Source organism: Eretmochelys imbricata, chromosome 2 (assembly GCF_965152235.1).
Source record: "Eretmochelys imbricata isolate rEreImb1 chromosome 2, rEreImb1.hap1, whole genome shotgun sequence".
In the NCBI taxonomy this organism is placed as follows: Eukaryota; Metazoa; Chordata; order Testudines; family Cheloniidae; genus Eretmochelys; species Eretmochelys imbricata.
In genome coordinates this window covers 221898742-221912490 of record NC_135573.1, presented here as the reverse complement: position 1 = coordinate 221912490, position 13749 = coordinate 221898742, and the positions used below count along the sequence as shown (strand labels likewise).

The 13749-nt window shown below is 40.8% G+C and overlaps 1 protein-coding gene across 1 annotated transcript in view; it reads left to right on the top strand.

The window, feature by feature from the left end:
- Positions 1-13506, top strand: part of COL1A2 (collagen type I alpha 2 chain) — a 127049-nt gene extending 113543 nt beyond the window's left edge. The window contains exons 36-50 of the mRNA XM_077808748.1: positions 131-184; positions 295-348; positions 1477-1638; positions 3238-3345; positions 4492-4599; positions 6604-6657; positions 6765-6872; positions 7048-7101; positions 7470-7577; positions 8278-8331; positions 8478-8585; positions 9516-9762; positions 10390-10580; positions 11453-11695; positions 12623-13506. Of these exons, the coding sequence (XP_077664874.1) occupies positions 131-184; positions 295-348; positions 1477-1638; positions 3238-3345; positions 4492-4599; positions 6604-6657; positions 6765-6872; positions 7048-7101; positions 7470-7577; positions 8278-8331; positions 8478-8585; positions 9516-9762; positions 10390-10580; positions 11453-11695; positions 12623-12769 (1800 nt within the window). The 3' untranslated portion in view covers positions 12770-13506. The remainder of the gene's footprint in view (positions 1-130; positions 185-294; positions 349-1476; positions 1639-3237; positions 3346-4491; positions 4600-6603; positions 6658-6764; positions 6873-7047; positions 7102-7469; positions 7578-8277; positions 8332-8477; positions 8586-9515; positions 9763-10389; positions 10581-11452; positions 11696-12622) is intronic.
- The last annotated feature ends 243 nt before the right edge of the window (positions 13507-13749 follow it).

Sequence of the window (13749 nt, the reverse complement as noted above, 5' to 3'; positions counted from 1 at the left end):
CTTCCATTAAAGTTGATGGCAAAACTCCCATTAACTTCAGTCGGAGCAGGATTGGGACGTTTTTCTATATCTGGAACTTTGGAGGTTTTTGTTTGGTTCATTGTTTTCCCTTTCTCCTCCTCGCATGTAGGGTCCCATTGGTGCTGCAGGCCCCACTGGTGGTCGCGGTGACGCTGGTCCTTCTGTAAGTCTTCAAGCTTCTTACACCTCCATTTTCTCTTGACTTTGAATCATCGTTCAGTGATTCACCTTCCAATATTCAGCCCTCACCTTCCCCTTGATTTTTATTTGTAGGGCGCCACTGGTTTCCCTGGAGCTGCTGGCAGAACTGGTCCTCCCGGCCCTGCGGTAAGTAATTGGTGAAAGTAGTTTATCAGATGACAGACAGGCTGAACCACATTATGGACAAATCCTGATCTCCGTTCCATCTATATAAATCATTGACGTGAGAGGAGTTACTCCTGAATTACACATGTGTAACTGAGATCAGAGACGGGCCCTTCAATACTTAGCACCAGGTGTTTAAACGTGCTTAGGTTCATAGAGTTTATATGGATGCCTAGTGGGAATTTCAGAACCTCCCCCCATTGGGAGTTAGGTGCCTAGGCACTTTTGAAAATCCCACTAGACATCTGTCTGCATGTGTAGGTGCCTAAATACCTTTGTAAATTGTGCCTTTTGTAATAGTTTCTGGCACCTCTATTCACACTGAGTATCAACTTACTCTGGGAGCAGTTCCACTAACTTCAGTGGGAGTGTTCCTAGGGAAAGGCAGTCCTCAGCTTGGGAAAGCATGGCAGAAAGTCACTTTTTGCCCACATTTTCAAAACTGAAAATCTGCCTTCTTGAAAGTGCCCTAAGTTGAGCACACAAAAATGAAGGGACCGAAAATCACTAGTTCCTTTTGAAAATTTGGACCCTTAATTTTTTCCCACCCAAAGCTTTTCTTTAAGATCCAGTATGCAATCTAATGACACATGCAAAGGCTGTCACATTCATCACGAAGGTGCTTCCATTCATTTGAAAAAGACCTTTTTTTTTTTTTCTTGTCTGATATTCCTGTATTTAATTCTGTTGGATATCACCGCATGTCTGACAGAGCTAAAAGCTGCTATAAAGGGTCCAGCCAGATGGGAAGAAGAAAATACCCTGTTATAAAATTGATTACAATAATGTTAATAATCACCACCAGTAGGCACAGAACCAAGACTATAGTTTATTCTGGGCCAAATCGTACCACTTATTCACACTGCTCCTGGGGTAGTTCCATTGATTTCAGACATACATGGTGAGTAAGGGAAGGAGACGCTGGAACTTCTAACTTTCTAATGAAAGTTAGACCCCCCCCAAATACCTTTGAGGATCTGGGCCTAAATCCCTAATAAACTATTGCTGCGTGCCTTTTTTGTTTCATTGAGAAATGACGAATAATCTGTCTCTGCAGGATAGTGAACTAATGCTTATATTTAATCCTAGGGTATCACTGGTCCCCCTGGTCCTCCTGGCCAGTCTGGCAAAGATGGTCCTAGAGGCCCACGTGGTGATACTGGTCCAGTTGGTCGTCCTGGTGAACAAGGTATCGTTGGCCCACCTGGTTTCACTGGTGAGAAAGGTCCATCTGGAGAGCCTGGTGGTGCTGTAAGTCATACAACATCTCTTCACATTCCTAAATGTTGCTTTTAATGTAAATATTACAAATTCCAGTACAGGTCTTGTGCTTCAGCAGTTTTCTCTTTTAGCCCCTATCTGGCAAAGCGTGTAAGCTCATGATTCCTTCTGAGTATGTCCTTAAGTCTCATTGACTTCAGTGGGATTTAAGTACATGCTTAAGTGCTTAGTTGAATTAGTGCTGTGAAGGGCAAAGTGTGTTATAAGCTCTCTGAGTCAGCTTCTGCTGCCTTTACTTCTGCTGAGTAGCATATTAGTCTGAGAACACCCTTCTGAGACCAGTGGGGCTATTTGCAGAGGAACATAGTATTCGGTCTGAGTAAGGGTGGCAGAATTTGGCTTTCTGCTATTAAGCTGTGGGGCAAGCATATTGCTTTCCTGCACAATAAAAGACCAAATATGATGCTAAGGAAGGAATTTGTAATTGTATGTTTTAGACAATTTCAGGTCACTTATAGCTCAGAATCCCTAATAAGTGGATGAGGTCTAAGTGATCTAAACTGTAGGTTTAAAATTGTACAACAAAATTGATCAGTGCTCTTCAACTTGCACTCTCAGAATTACTAGCCGTGCTAAGGCCAAAATGATATTTTGAGGGCCTAGAGTATAGGCTACCTTGGCTTATTGCTTTCTGCTTCTCTATCAGTTATTCTTTCTATGATCTATTTTATTTACAGCAAACAGTTAATTCTGTAGTGCCACACATATGATTTGTGCATGCAACTGACAATAATGCTGATGAAAGCTGTGTAGTTAAATCTTTATGCATCACACTTAAAAATGTGCCCCTTATATCCAGTGTAAATCTTTGTAGAACATTTCTGAACAAGAAAATCTAATTTTGTATTAGAAATATTGGATAATGGAGCTAATAGGCCTGATTCCGCACTACTTTACACCTAGCATATTCATTTGCACCTGACCTAATAACATTTTACACTCACATTGCATAGGCATAAATGAATATGGGCCCTAGCTAGCTATTCTTGGACCAAACTAGCTCACCCCTTCACAATTTCAGCAAAATAGAAGAGTACAGCAAAGGACTCTCAACAGCAGAGTGTATGTTCACATTGGTATCTTTAAATCCTTCCAAAGATTAGAGGATCAGTTTTTTTACTACAGCATCTCATTAAATAGATTTATCCTATCACTATACTGAAAAATACCAGATTCTTTCTGCACAGCCCTCCCTCTATGGCATGCCAAAGGCATGGGATATTACAAGGGCTCAGCAGAACACAGAGAAAAATAAATTTTTCACCAACAAAACTTTCAATTGGAAAATATTTTTGTTGGAAGAGTTTTCAGCGGCTATATATATTAGAGACTTTAACTTTGAAATGTAATGCAAAATACAGAATGTCTAACTTCTCTTGTATGGGAATTATTGCTGAGAACTATGTAGTGAGATTCCTCTGAAAGAACTTGGTGCAATTATGGGATCTAATCAAATTGCAAAAAATTCGTCTTGGTAAAAAATCCATTCAGATTTGCAGTGCCACTGCAAAGCTCCATTTTTATAGACAAGGACCATAACGTTCGATTGTTCTCTTCCTCCTTCCTCAGGGTCCTCCTGGTACCTCAGGACCTCAGGGTATTCTTGGTGCTCCTGGTATCCTTGGTCTCCCTGGCTCTCGGGGAGAACGTGGTCTTCCTGGCATTTCTGGAGGAACAGTGAGTCTATGACATCAGTTATATTCCTTTTATCAGAAACTTCAGAGATAAAATTGACTTTTTCTTTAACATTTAATCTAGGACATATAGAACCAGATTCTGATCAGTGGAGTCAGAACAATGTAAAATTGGTGTGAGATCAAAGAGTGGCTCACTATATTTAATACTTTCTTCAAAGAAACAGTAAGACTGATTCTGGGATTTGGGATTTAGAGTATAGTAGAACCTCACTAATTCTGGCTAATATGCTAATCTGTACATCCCATCCCTTAATTTGCACCCCCCAAAAAATCCCTTCTTACATTTTGCTATGTATCATCCCCTGTTATTTTTAATTGTGTGTGTTTACTTTCCCACTAATTGCACTGCACAGTAATTGGTAATGGATCTCTCCGTCATTAATGTCAATTAATGAGGTTCTCTTTTACTTTGTATCCCATGGGCTAAATCAAGTCAGTTATACACTTATGAATTAAAATGTTCTTTAGATGACACACAGATGCTCATGTCACAAATCTGCCTTCATCAAGATCTTAGAGAGACAAGGTGGGTGAGGTAATATCTTTTATTGGGCCAGCTTCTGTTTGGGGGAGAGACAGGTTTTCAAGCATATGCCAAGATTTTCCAAATGGCAGCAGTCTAGGACCGCGTGCAAAAATCCAGTTGCAACGTTGTGTCTAACTCACATGTCAAATTACCACAATCACTCTCTCTCTCTCACACACACACACGGATAATGTGTATGTCCTGTTGGGCATTTCAACAGCCATTTTCAACTGTAACCACCTTATTTGTGTCTGGAAATGAGGACACCCATTGGCATGCATTTATACCTAACCCTCGGCTCTTTCCCTTTTGAAAACCTGTTCCAGAATGTGTAATATTAATCTTTCACTATTAAGCTTTTGTTTCTCACATTGGCTGGGGGAGGGAGAAGGCACAAAGCATGAAGTAAAGAAAATTGCTTTTTGTAGTCAGATACATATGTTAGTTTGTCCAAATTCTCCTTTACTTCTGGAACTCCTTAAAGAGATATTTCTTCTATGTGTGCAGTTCATGGGCAGAAATAAATATTCAGAAAAGTGTTGCTCGATAAAGCCAGTATGTGAATTGCAATACCGTGTCCTACTCTTGTTCCCTTGCTAGGGTGAGCCAGGCCCTGCTGGTATTTCCGGTCCTTCCGGTTCACGTGGTCCCTCTGGCCCCTCGGGTGCTTCTGGTCTGAACGGTCCCCCTGGTGAAGCTGGCCGTGATGTAAGCTACATTTTATATCATTTTGGGGAAGGGGGTTTAGTTCAGAATAATGAGAAACATATGTGGAAAAACAGGGCATTGCTGGAGACAGTTCTGCTAGCAAAATTACATCCTACAGAATTTTAGGGGAAGATTAAAGCAGGATCATTGGGAATCCAGGCTCCACATCAGAGGGGTCCTAGATGGAGCAGTGAGTCCAAATCATAATGGGAATGCAGCCAGCTTCCCCCACCTCCTATGCTGCAAGCTCTTGCAGGCAGGGATCATGTCAGAATAGGGCCTCAAACCTGATTGGGGCTTCTGGGTTCTATGGCAATATAAATCAAATCAAGGACTCAGGAATGGGAGGAAGATAGGAGTCCATTAGAGGAGCTGAGAAGGATAATCTATTCTGGGGGTAGAGGACTGGGCTAGAAGGAAGAATTTATCTGGAAGGCTGGTTATCCCATAATTTTTAAAGTACTCAGAACCAAACATCATTTAGACATAATTCACCTCTGCTGCATTTGTATCTCTTGTAGTGAGTTAGTGAAATGCAAAAACAACACTGAATGGGGAATGCAATACACATAATCCTAAAAACAGTCTTACCTCTGAATTCAAAGCCAATGTTAAGGGACAGAAATTAAGCACATACCTCAAGCTTTCAGAATGTAAGCTGTTAATGATCGCACAACACCTAGCGTGTTCTAAGCCCTATCAGAGAAACAGTGGGAGTTAACTGCATAATATCTCCCTGTGTGCTTGAATTGATGGGAAAAGAGCCCATAAAAGGTAAGCGTTTCAAAATCTGAAAAGACATATGCAGTCTAAAAACGTTAAGGAGCAGACTGTGGCTTTTAAGCTACACTTCTATGCAGTGGATAACATGGAGCCATCTGTCCAGGAGGAGCACCAGAGAGGCACAATCAGTGCTGAAGCTGCTTCTTGTGCACTAGGGAGAGTGCGAGGGGAGCCATCTGCTCCCCCGATGTACTGGCCTTGCTTTGCAAGCTGGAAGGGAGGGCTATTGTTCCACCTTCTCTCCGCCCTCTTTCCCTTCCCTTGGGGGGAATCAAATCCTTGAGAGAGGAAACCCTTTGCCCAACCATGCCCGGCCATACAGCAACCATGCATAATCTAATCGTCTGGGGAGTAAAAATAAAGTATAAATAAATTATTTCTGCCCCCTATAACTGTAGAATAAGCCCCTCGATTGGTACAAACTGGTGAAACTTAATTTATAAGTTTAAGCGATGCCTCAGGTTATTTGATCACATTGTGTTCCAGTGAGCATCTGAGAACATTCACTTCATTGCATGAATTTCTTTAAACATAAATAACTTCCATGCTCTGTGATGTTCATATCAAGAGAACACTAGTTAAGCATCCATAACATCGGGGAAGCAGCTGAAATCAACCAAAAGGTCACAGAGGAAGAAATTGATGCTTGCTAACATGAGTTGGCATTAATGAAGTCCACAAATGGAGTCATTGGGCCCTGAATCTACTGTCTGAAATCTGTGTAATGCATTACGTTGATTTCGCCACCCCCTTGCCAGCGCCCACCACTGGCACTTTTTTCAAGTACACAGGGTGCCCTTTGCTAGGGTGCCTAAGTGACGGCTACTGCTGTATCGATGTAAAGATCATTTTAGAGGATGGAGGTGAAAAACAATTTTCTTCTTCTACAGAATCTGGTCCCTGACTTCTAAAATATTTGAATTCTATCCAATCTTTTTTATACGACTTAAACAGATTTGAAATATCTGAGGATGGCCTTTATACCGCACGTACAAATGTACAACTTGTCAGTATCCATCCAGAAAGTAGGTAGCAAATATAATATGTGAAGTTTCCTTGTAGGCTTTGGTTGGTTGATTGGTTGGTTGTTTTTGTTTGTCAAGATTTGTGCTGTCTTTTTTTTTAAATGTCTGATAAGTTTCATATTCACAAGGAACTGCAACTGGATGCACAGTTCTCCGTTGATATTTGGGTGACTGGTTTCTTATGCTGTTTTAACAGGGCAATCCCGGTAATGATGGTCCTCCAGGCCGTGATGGCGCTCCTGGTTTCAAGGTAAGCTTTTCTCCTTTGTTTCATACTTGTGGCAGATATATGTCGATCCTTATAAGAAGCCAGTATTGATACACTCTCTGCTTCCTCTCACCTTCCCTTGTCTTTAGGGTGAGCGTGGTTATCCTGGCAACAATGGTCTCGCTGGTGCCGCTGGTGCCCCTGGTCCTCATGGTGCAGTTGGTCCTTCTGGAAAGCCTGGAAATCGTGGTGAACCTGTAAGATCAGACTTTCATTTCTCATATTACTTAAAACACTTGCTAGTCCAGAACACAGCTATTAACCATGGAACACTTACTGCTCACTTGTCCTGGCAACAAGTATACACAGGGCACTGAGCTTTTCCATTAATATGATGTTATAGCTTACATGTATTTTATGTGCGTGTTTCAGGGTCCCGTTGGTGTTACTGGTTCTGTTGGTCCTGCTGGTGCAAGAGGTCTTGCTGTACGTAATTTTTTTAATCTCTCAGCAAAAAAGTTTAAGTAAGAAATGAAAATGTATACTTCATTGCTCATTAAGGACCCAATCTTGGGCAATAGAGTCCAGAGAGGAGTATTATGGGTTTGAAAATATTATATACCTAGAATTGTTCAAATCTAGATCTGTATCTCCCTCCCATGGGACTAATCCACACTCCCTTGAGCAGATTCCACATGTGTTAACAGAATCTATATGCATGTTTCACGACGAGAATATGACATACGTAGACTACTCATGATTCATTTTCACGTTGGCTAACTATGTCTCGAAAACATTTCAAAACATTCCATTTTATGTTTCTTTTTTTCTTTTGATGTGTTTTTCTTCTCCAGGGCCCACAAGGTCCACGTGGTGAGAAAGGTGTGCCAGGTGATAAAGGACCTAGAGGCATGCCTGGTTTTAAGGGACACAATGGATTGCAGGGTCTGCCCGGTCTTGCTGTGAGTAAACATTTGTAATAATTTAGAATGGGGAGCACAACAGAAATAAATAAAATTACCACAATGTATAAAGATTCATATGTGCAACTCTGTAGGCTGACACCGCCCCACAAATCTTTCAAAGGCTGTGAAATATGCCTACATAGTTTAATGTTTGTTGCCATCCACATAAAATATCAAATTTTTAAAAGGCTTCTAAAACTATTCCTATGAATGTCATACAGCACACTTGAAACATAGAGACACAATTTTAGAGATTGGTTTTGAAATGTGGCCAACATTATATTTAAAAGCATATTCATTTTATTATAATACAATATTTACCCATTTCTGTTACAATGTTGTAATACTTTAGCACGGAAAAATGGAAGATCCTCATATAGATTGCATTCTCTTTAAAAATGTGACATTCCTTTTAAGATTTTGACCTTTAAATAAAAACCTCTTTTATTTATATAGAGGAATGTTATTGTCTTAAAACATCTTCCTTAGATTCCAGTTGATTGTATGGGGCCTTTTCCTCCCCATGCCCCCAACAACAGCTACTTTAACTCTGACGGTACTTCACTAAGGGAACAGGGTCGGCACCAGCTTTCCAGTCTCAGAACTCCAAGCCTTGGGGCATGGCTGACCAGTATCATATTAATATAACTGTGTATCAGTGTTTTTAATCTGGGTGTGATTTTTTTTTTTCCAATAGGGCCACCACGGAGATCAAGGTGCTCCTGGTTCCACCGGCCCTGCTGGTCCAAGGGTATGGGAATTTAAGTGAATACTCTCTATTCATTTGGAATAAGGAAAGGGCAAGTAACCCTCTCCAATGCCTGTGACTTTTTAAAATTATATTCCTATTTCTCTTGTATTGTTTACTTCCATTAAGAAGTTGTTGTTCTGTTGTAGGGTCCTGCTGGTCCTTCTGGTCCTCATGGTAAAGATGGTCGCAATGGACTTCCTGGTCCTATTGGACCTGCTGGTGTGCGTGGTTCTCAGGGTAGCCAAGGTCCTAGTGTAAGTTTGATTTTTTTTTTTTGTGATAAATTAAGGGCACAAGCTGAAATCATCACTTAATAGCCCCAGTGGTTGGTGGTGGGGAGTTAAGAAGAGGAAATGGAAGAGATTTCTACGTTACCTTTTTCCTCAAAGAGTGGAAAACTTTTTATTTCACATTCTAACATGTTTCCCTACAAAATTAAGATTTGTTACAGGATAGTATTAAAGACAGCTACAGTACAACTGCTTATGGGGGCCTACGGATGAAAGCACAGAACTAGGATTCTGGAGAGCTGAGTTCTAGTCTTGGTTCTGCCATTGACATGTTTTGTGACTTTGGGCAAGTCACTTAATCTTTTTGTGCCTCAGTTTCCCCAGCTGTAAAATAGGGATTATTATATTGGTCCTAATTTGAAAAGCACTTTGAAACCCTCAGATTATTGAGCACTGTATAAATGAAAAGTGATATCATGATGATGATTATTATTCCTATTCCATAGTCTGACTATATGACTGATCCTGGCCCTCACATTTTTGGTGAGCCATTCAAACATTTAAATAAAATATAGTCATGTAAATTAAATATGGGGCTAAGATGAGAAGACTGAACCAGCTGTTCATTTAAGTTCTCTCTCTTTATACGAGAATACCAACCTTAGACCTAATTGCAGAGTCCTTATTCAAGCTGATGAGTGCTTACTGCTTGTAGCCAGTGAGTACATGCACAAAGAAGATGCCATGGCCCTAAATCTTGCATCTGTTACCCTTTTACTCTGAAATACCCATCACAAAGCAGTTCCCTACCAGCTATTCGAGACTGGAGCTGAGGATCCTGTGCCTTAGAGTAGGGCTATTCATGCAAGTAATTGGGTGTAGTGTGCACATCAATGCAATGCCCAGACTTATATAATGGGATGCTCTTTGTCTTCTTACATTGAACCTCTTTAGGGTCCACCCGGTCCACCTGGTCACCCTGGCCCACCTGGTCCCAATGGTGGTGGATATGAAATTGGCTATGATGCTGAGTACTACCGGGCTGATCAGCCATCTCTCAGACCTAAGGACTATGAAGTTGATGCCACTCTGAAATCACTGAACAACCAAATTGAGACCCTCCTGACCCCAGAAGGCTCCAGGAAGAACCCAGCCCGCACCTGCCGTGACTTAAGACTCAGCCACCCAGAATGGACCAGTGGTATGTTAATGCTAGATGGATGCCTCTTCTGGCTCGCTGGTTGTATTCAGCTTAGTAGCTTGCTTTCAATGTGGTTTCCTGATTGACTAGGGCCTGGTGTCAGCAGTTTTATTCTTTTAAGGGTGAAATTTACCCCTGTGCTGAGAGCCAGCACAAGGCATATAAACTTTAAGTCTTCTTAAGCCCAATTAGTGGTATTGAAGTGGTGTATAGTACTTGTGCTGGCCATTGGCCAGGGGGTAAATTTCACTCTTAACACTCTGGACAGGCAGTGGATATTATTAACCTAATAAATCACCAATGAAACAATAACCCCTACCTCTACTGACAGCACAATTACACAAGCTCACCCTGAAGAGTTTCCCTTCATTGTTCACTGTGGTGCAATCCTCACCACAAAATCAATATGATAATTATGTATGCTCAGCTTTCGAAAGTAATGCAATGTCACACATTAGCAATATTCAAGTACAGATTTCTTGTGGTTTGCAGGTCGCCAGTGTAATAATGTACACAACTATAGTATCTATGTTATCCCTTTGGGTATTTATGCCATGCCCATTACCATAGTAGCTGAGTGCCTGCATGAGGCTGAATTAGTGACCAGGGTTTTTTTTTCAATGACAGGTTTCTACTGGATTGATCCCAACCAGGGGTGCATCATGGATGCCATCAGAGTGTACTGTGACTTCTCCACTGGTGAGACTTGCATCAATGCTAATCCAGAAAACATCCCCACTAAGAACTGGTATGTCAACAAGAACCCCAGGGACAAGAAGCATGTGTGGTTTGGCGAAACTATCAATGGTGGTACACAGGTGAGTGGCCAAACAGTGCAAACTTGAGTGAATTTGTTACCTACAGTGCTGTCTAAAGAGTTGCCTGCACAGTAACCCTTTTCAAAAGCACAGACTAGTGAAAACTCTCTCCTAGTGGAGGGATAGGAGGCAATGGACTAGCCTTTCATCTTTGGAGAGCAGAATTCAAAGTCTGGTTTTGGTCACAATTGCAAAATGGGTTTGTTGGAATCATCCTGCTTTCCCTTTGGGAACATCACAGAATCACAACACAGTTTATCACAAACTTAACATGTTTACTAGTCATAGCTCAAGGGAAGTCTGGGACTGGTATATCTGGCATGTTCCAAGTCAGTATGGGGATACAGGCACTGAATAGGAATATGTATCAAAAATCCATGCAGGACTTCTCTTACATTTTTGCAAAGTTTATAATTTGCAGTCAATTTATCTTTAACATGTTGCTCTGACTTATATTGGACATGCTTGGGAAGACCTTTACAATAGAAACACGTCAGTGGAGTCCTCCTAAAGTTATGCCATCATAACGCTTCACACTGCCATAATTAAAGGAAGAGAGATACCCACCATGGATGTTTACGTTTATAATTTCCAGTAATATAATGAAAAAAACAGACACTCAACTCCCAACTGTAAATAATTCCGTTTGTTCAGTTACATAGCTCTAATTCGGTTATTTTTTTAACTGAGTAGTTTTGGTCTTGTGGTGAAATCTCAAAGTGCTCAAGATCTCAACCTCCTGAATTCCATGATTTTCACATTCCTAGCATCCCTGTTCACTTCAGACACACGCACACACATCCTGTGAGCATATTATATCCCATTACATTTCAATGAATATTTGATTTAGAGTTCTTCCTTCCTGTTTTTAGTTTGAATACAACGAGGAAGGCGTGACCTCCAAGGATATGGCCACCCAACTTGCCTTCATGCGTCTGCTGGCCAACCATGCCTCCCAGAACATCACCTACCACTGTAAGAACAGCATTGCATACATGGATGTGGAAACTGGCAACCTTAAGAAGGCTGTTATACTGCAGGGATCCAATGATGTTGAACTACGAGCTGAAGGCAACAGCAGGTTCACTTTCAGTGTTCTTGAGGATGGCTGCTCTGTAAGTACTACTGGATGCATGGTTTCCTGTTTACTCTAGTGGTAGAGTTGGATATGGATATAGAGCTAGATTACCAATCTCCTCTGCAGGACATTAGTCATTAAAATTCATATTGTGTCAAAGATAGTTAGTCTCTAGTGTTGAATCCTACAGCTCTCTCGATAAGTGTGCACAGGCCAAAACACAGAAATATCACACTTGCACTGTACAGGGGAGCCGAAAGGTGGAGAGCACCTTATAGGCATTTCACCCCTCTACATGCCAAAGAGAAAGCTGCATGTAGCTGTCTAACCCAGAGAACAGAGGGAATGATGTGCAAACTGGAGAAGTGGCAAAAGTCCACACATGCAGCATATCCAGTAGTCCAAAATCCTACACCTGCTACTCCTCCATAGCCACTGGAAAGCATCTCCATACTAGCTGCTGCGGGCAGGAGCTGAGAATCCTGTTATTCAGCCCTCCATTCAGTTCTTGGAGCTCAACAACCATGGCAGTGTCATAGAATCATTGAATATCTAGTCTAACCCCCTGCTCAAAGCAGGGCCAATCCCCAATTTTTGTCCCAGATCCCTAAATGGCCCCCTCAAGGATTGAACTCACAACCCTGGGTTTAGCAGGCCAATGCTCAAACCACTGAGCTATCCCTCCCCCTTCCTATGAGGATTTGATCCCTAGTGCATATATTACTATATTAAAGCCAGAACACAGAATCTGCTATTCTGAGTGATCAGCTGCTATGTTAAGTTAAAAGATTAAAATAAATATGTTTCTTTATATGAAAGATCTGTAGGTGGGCATCTAACTGATGACCTGTGCTAGCAAAATTAGTTGCAGCAGATTTCAGAAGAGATTAAATTCACTGGAAGAAATGTTGGTACCGTAAACAGCACAATAACTCTTCTAACTATCACTGTTATTATCTTACAGAGAAAGACCAATGAATGGGGCAAAACAATCATTGAATACAGAACGAATAAGCCATCTCGCTTGCCCGTCCTTGACATTGCACTTTTGGACATTGGTGGCGCTGACCAAGAATTCGGTTTGGACATTGGCCCAGTCTGTTTCAAATGAATGAACTCAAACTAACTTAAAATCAAAAAAAAAAAAAATCTCTCTTTGCCATTTCTTTTTTTATACTGAAAGCTGACTCCTTCCATTTCTTCTGTTCATCTACTTGCTTAAACTCTGGGCAAAAGAGAAGGAGAAGGATTGATTGAAGCGTTGTGCAATGCAATTTAATACAGCCCCAAAAGGACTCAGAAGTCTTTCAAGATTTTAACACCTTGTTTTGGGAAATGTCAGCCTTTGTAAAAAAAACAAAATAAAAAATCATGAAAGTTTGCACCACTTGTGGCCTTTGAATATCTTCCACAGAGGAAGTTTAAAACCACAACTTCCAAAGGTTTAAACTACCTCATACACTTAAAGCCAAGTGTGATCCACATCCACAGTAGGTACTTCTCCAAATGATCTGAGGTGCTTTTAGTTCCATTCGTAATACAAAGGTGCTAATTTCAGTATGATAGAGGATCTTTCCAATACTTGAACTTTGTTGGTGCTAGCAGCATTTGAAATACCACTTTTCTGTATTAAGTTGTATTGTTTCTTTGAAATCTGTCTCAAAACTTTAGTCAGAATGTCCCATCTTACCCCCAGATTAAGCATGTGGATCATTTCTCTCCCCCGGCCCCATCTTCAACCTCTCCCTCCAAATTCAGGTGCTCATGCTTTAAATCTCATTTTCATCCTCTTACGATGGGTAAAAAGAAAGCATCATTTCTCAAAAAAATTGTACCTATTTTGTATATGTGAGATGTTTAAATAAATTGTGAAAAAATTGAAATAAAGCATGTCCAGTGTTCCAAAAGAAAACATTGAATGAGTAAAGTTCCTTGCTTAAGTGCATCAATAGATATTTGTACCCAGTATATGCATTGTTAATTACCTGGCTTCTTAAGCAAAAAAATATATTTTTTTTTAAATAGCAAGATACAGCACTTCTGCTAAAATATCTGGCTACATCCAGGCCCATATTTGGTTGTGCTAAATTA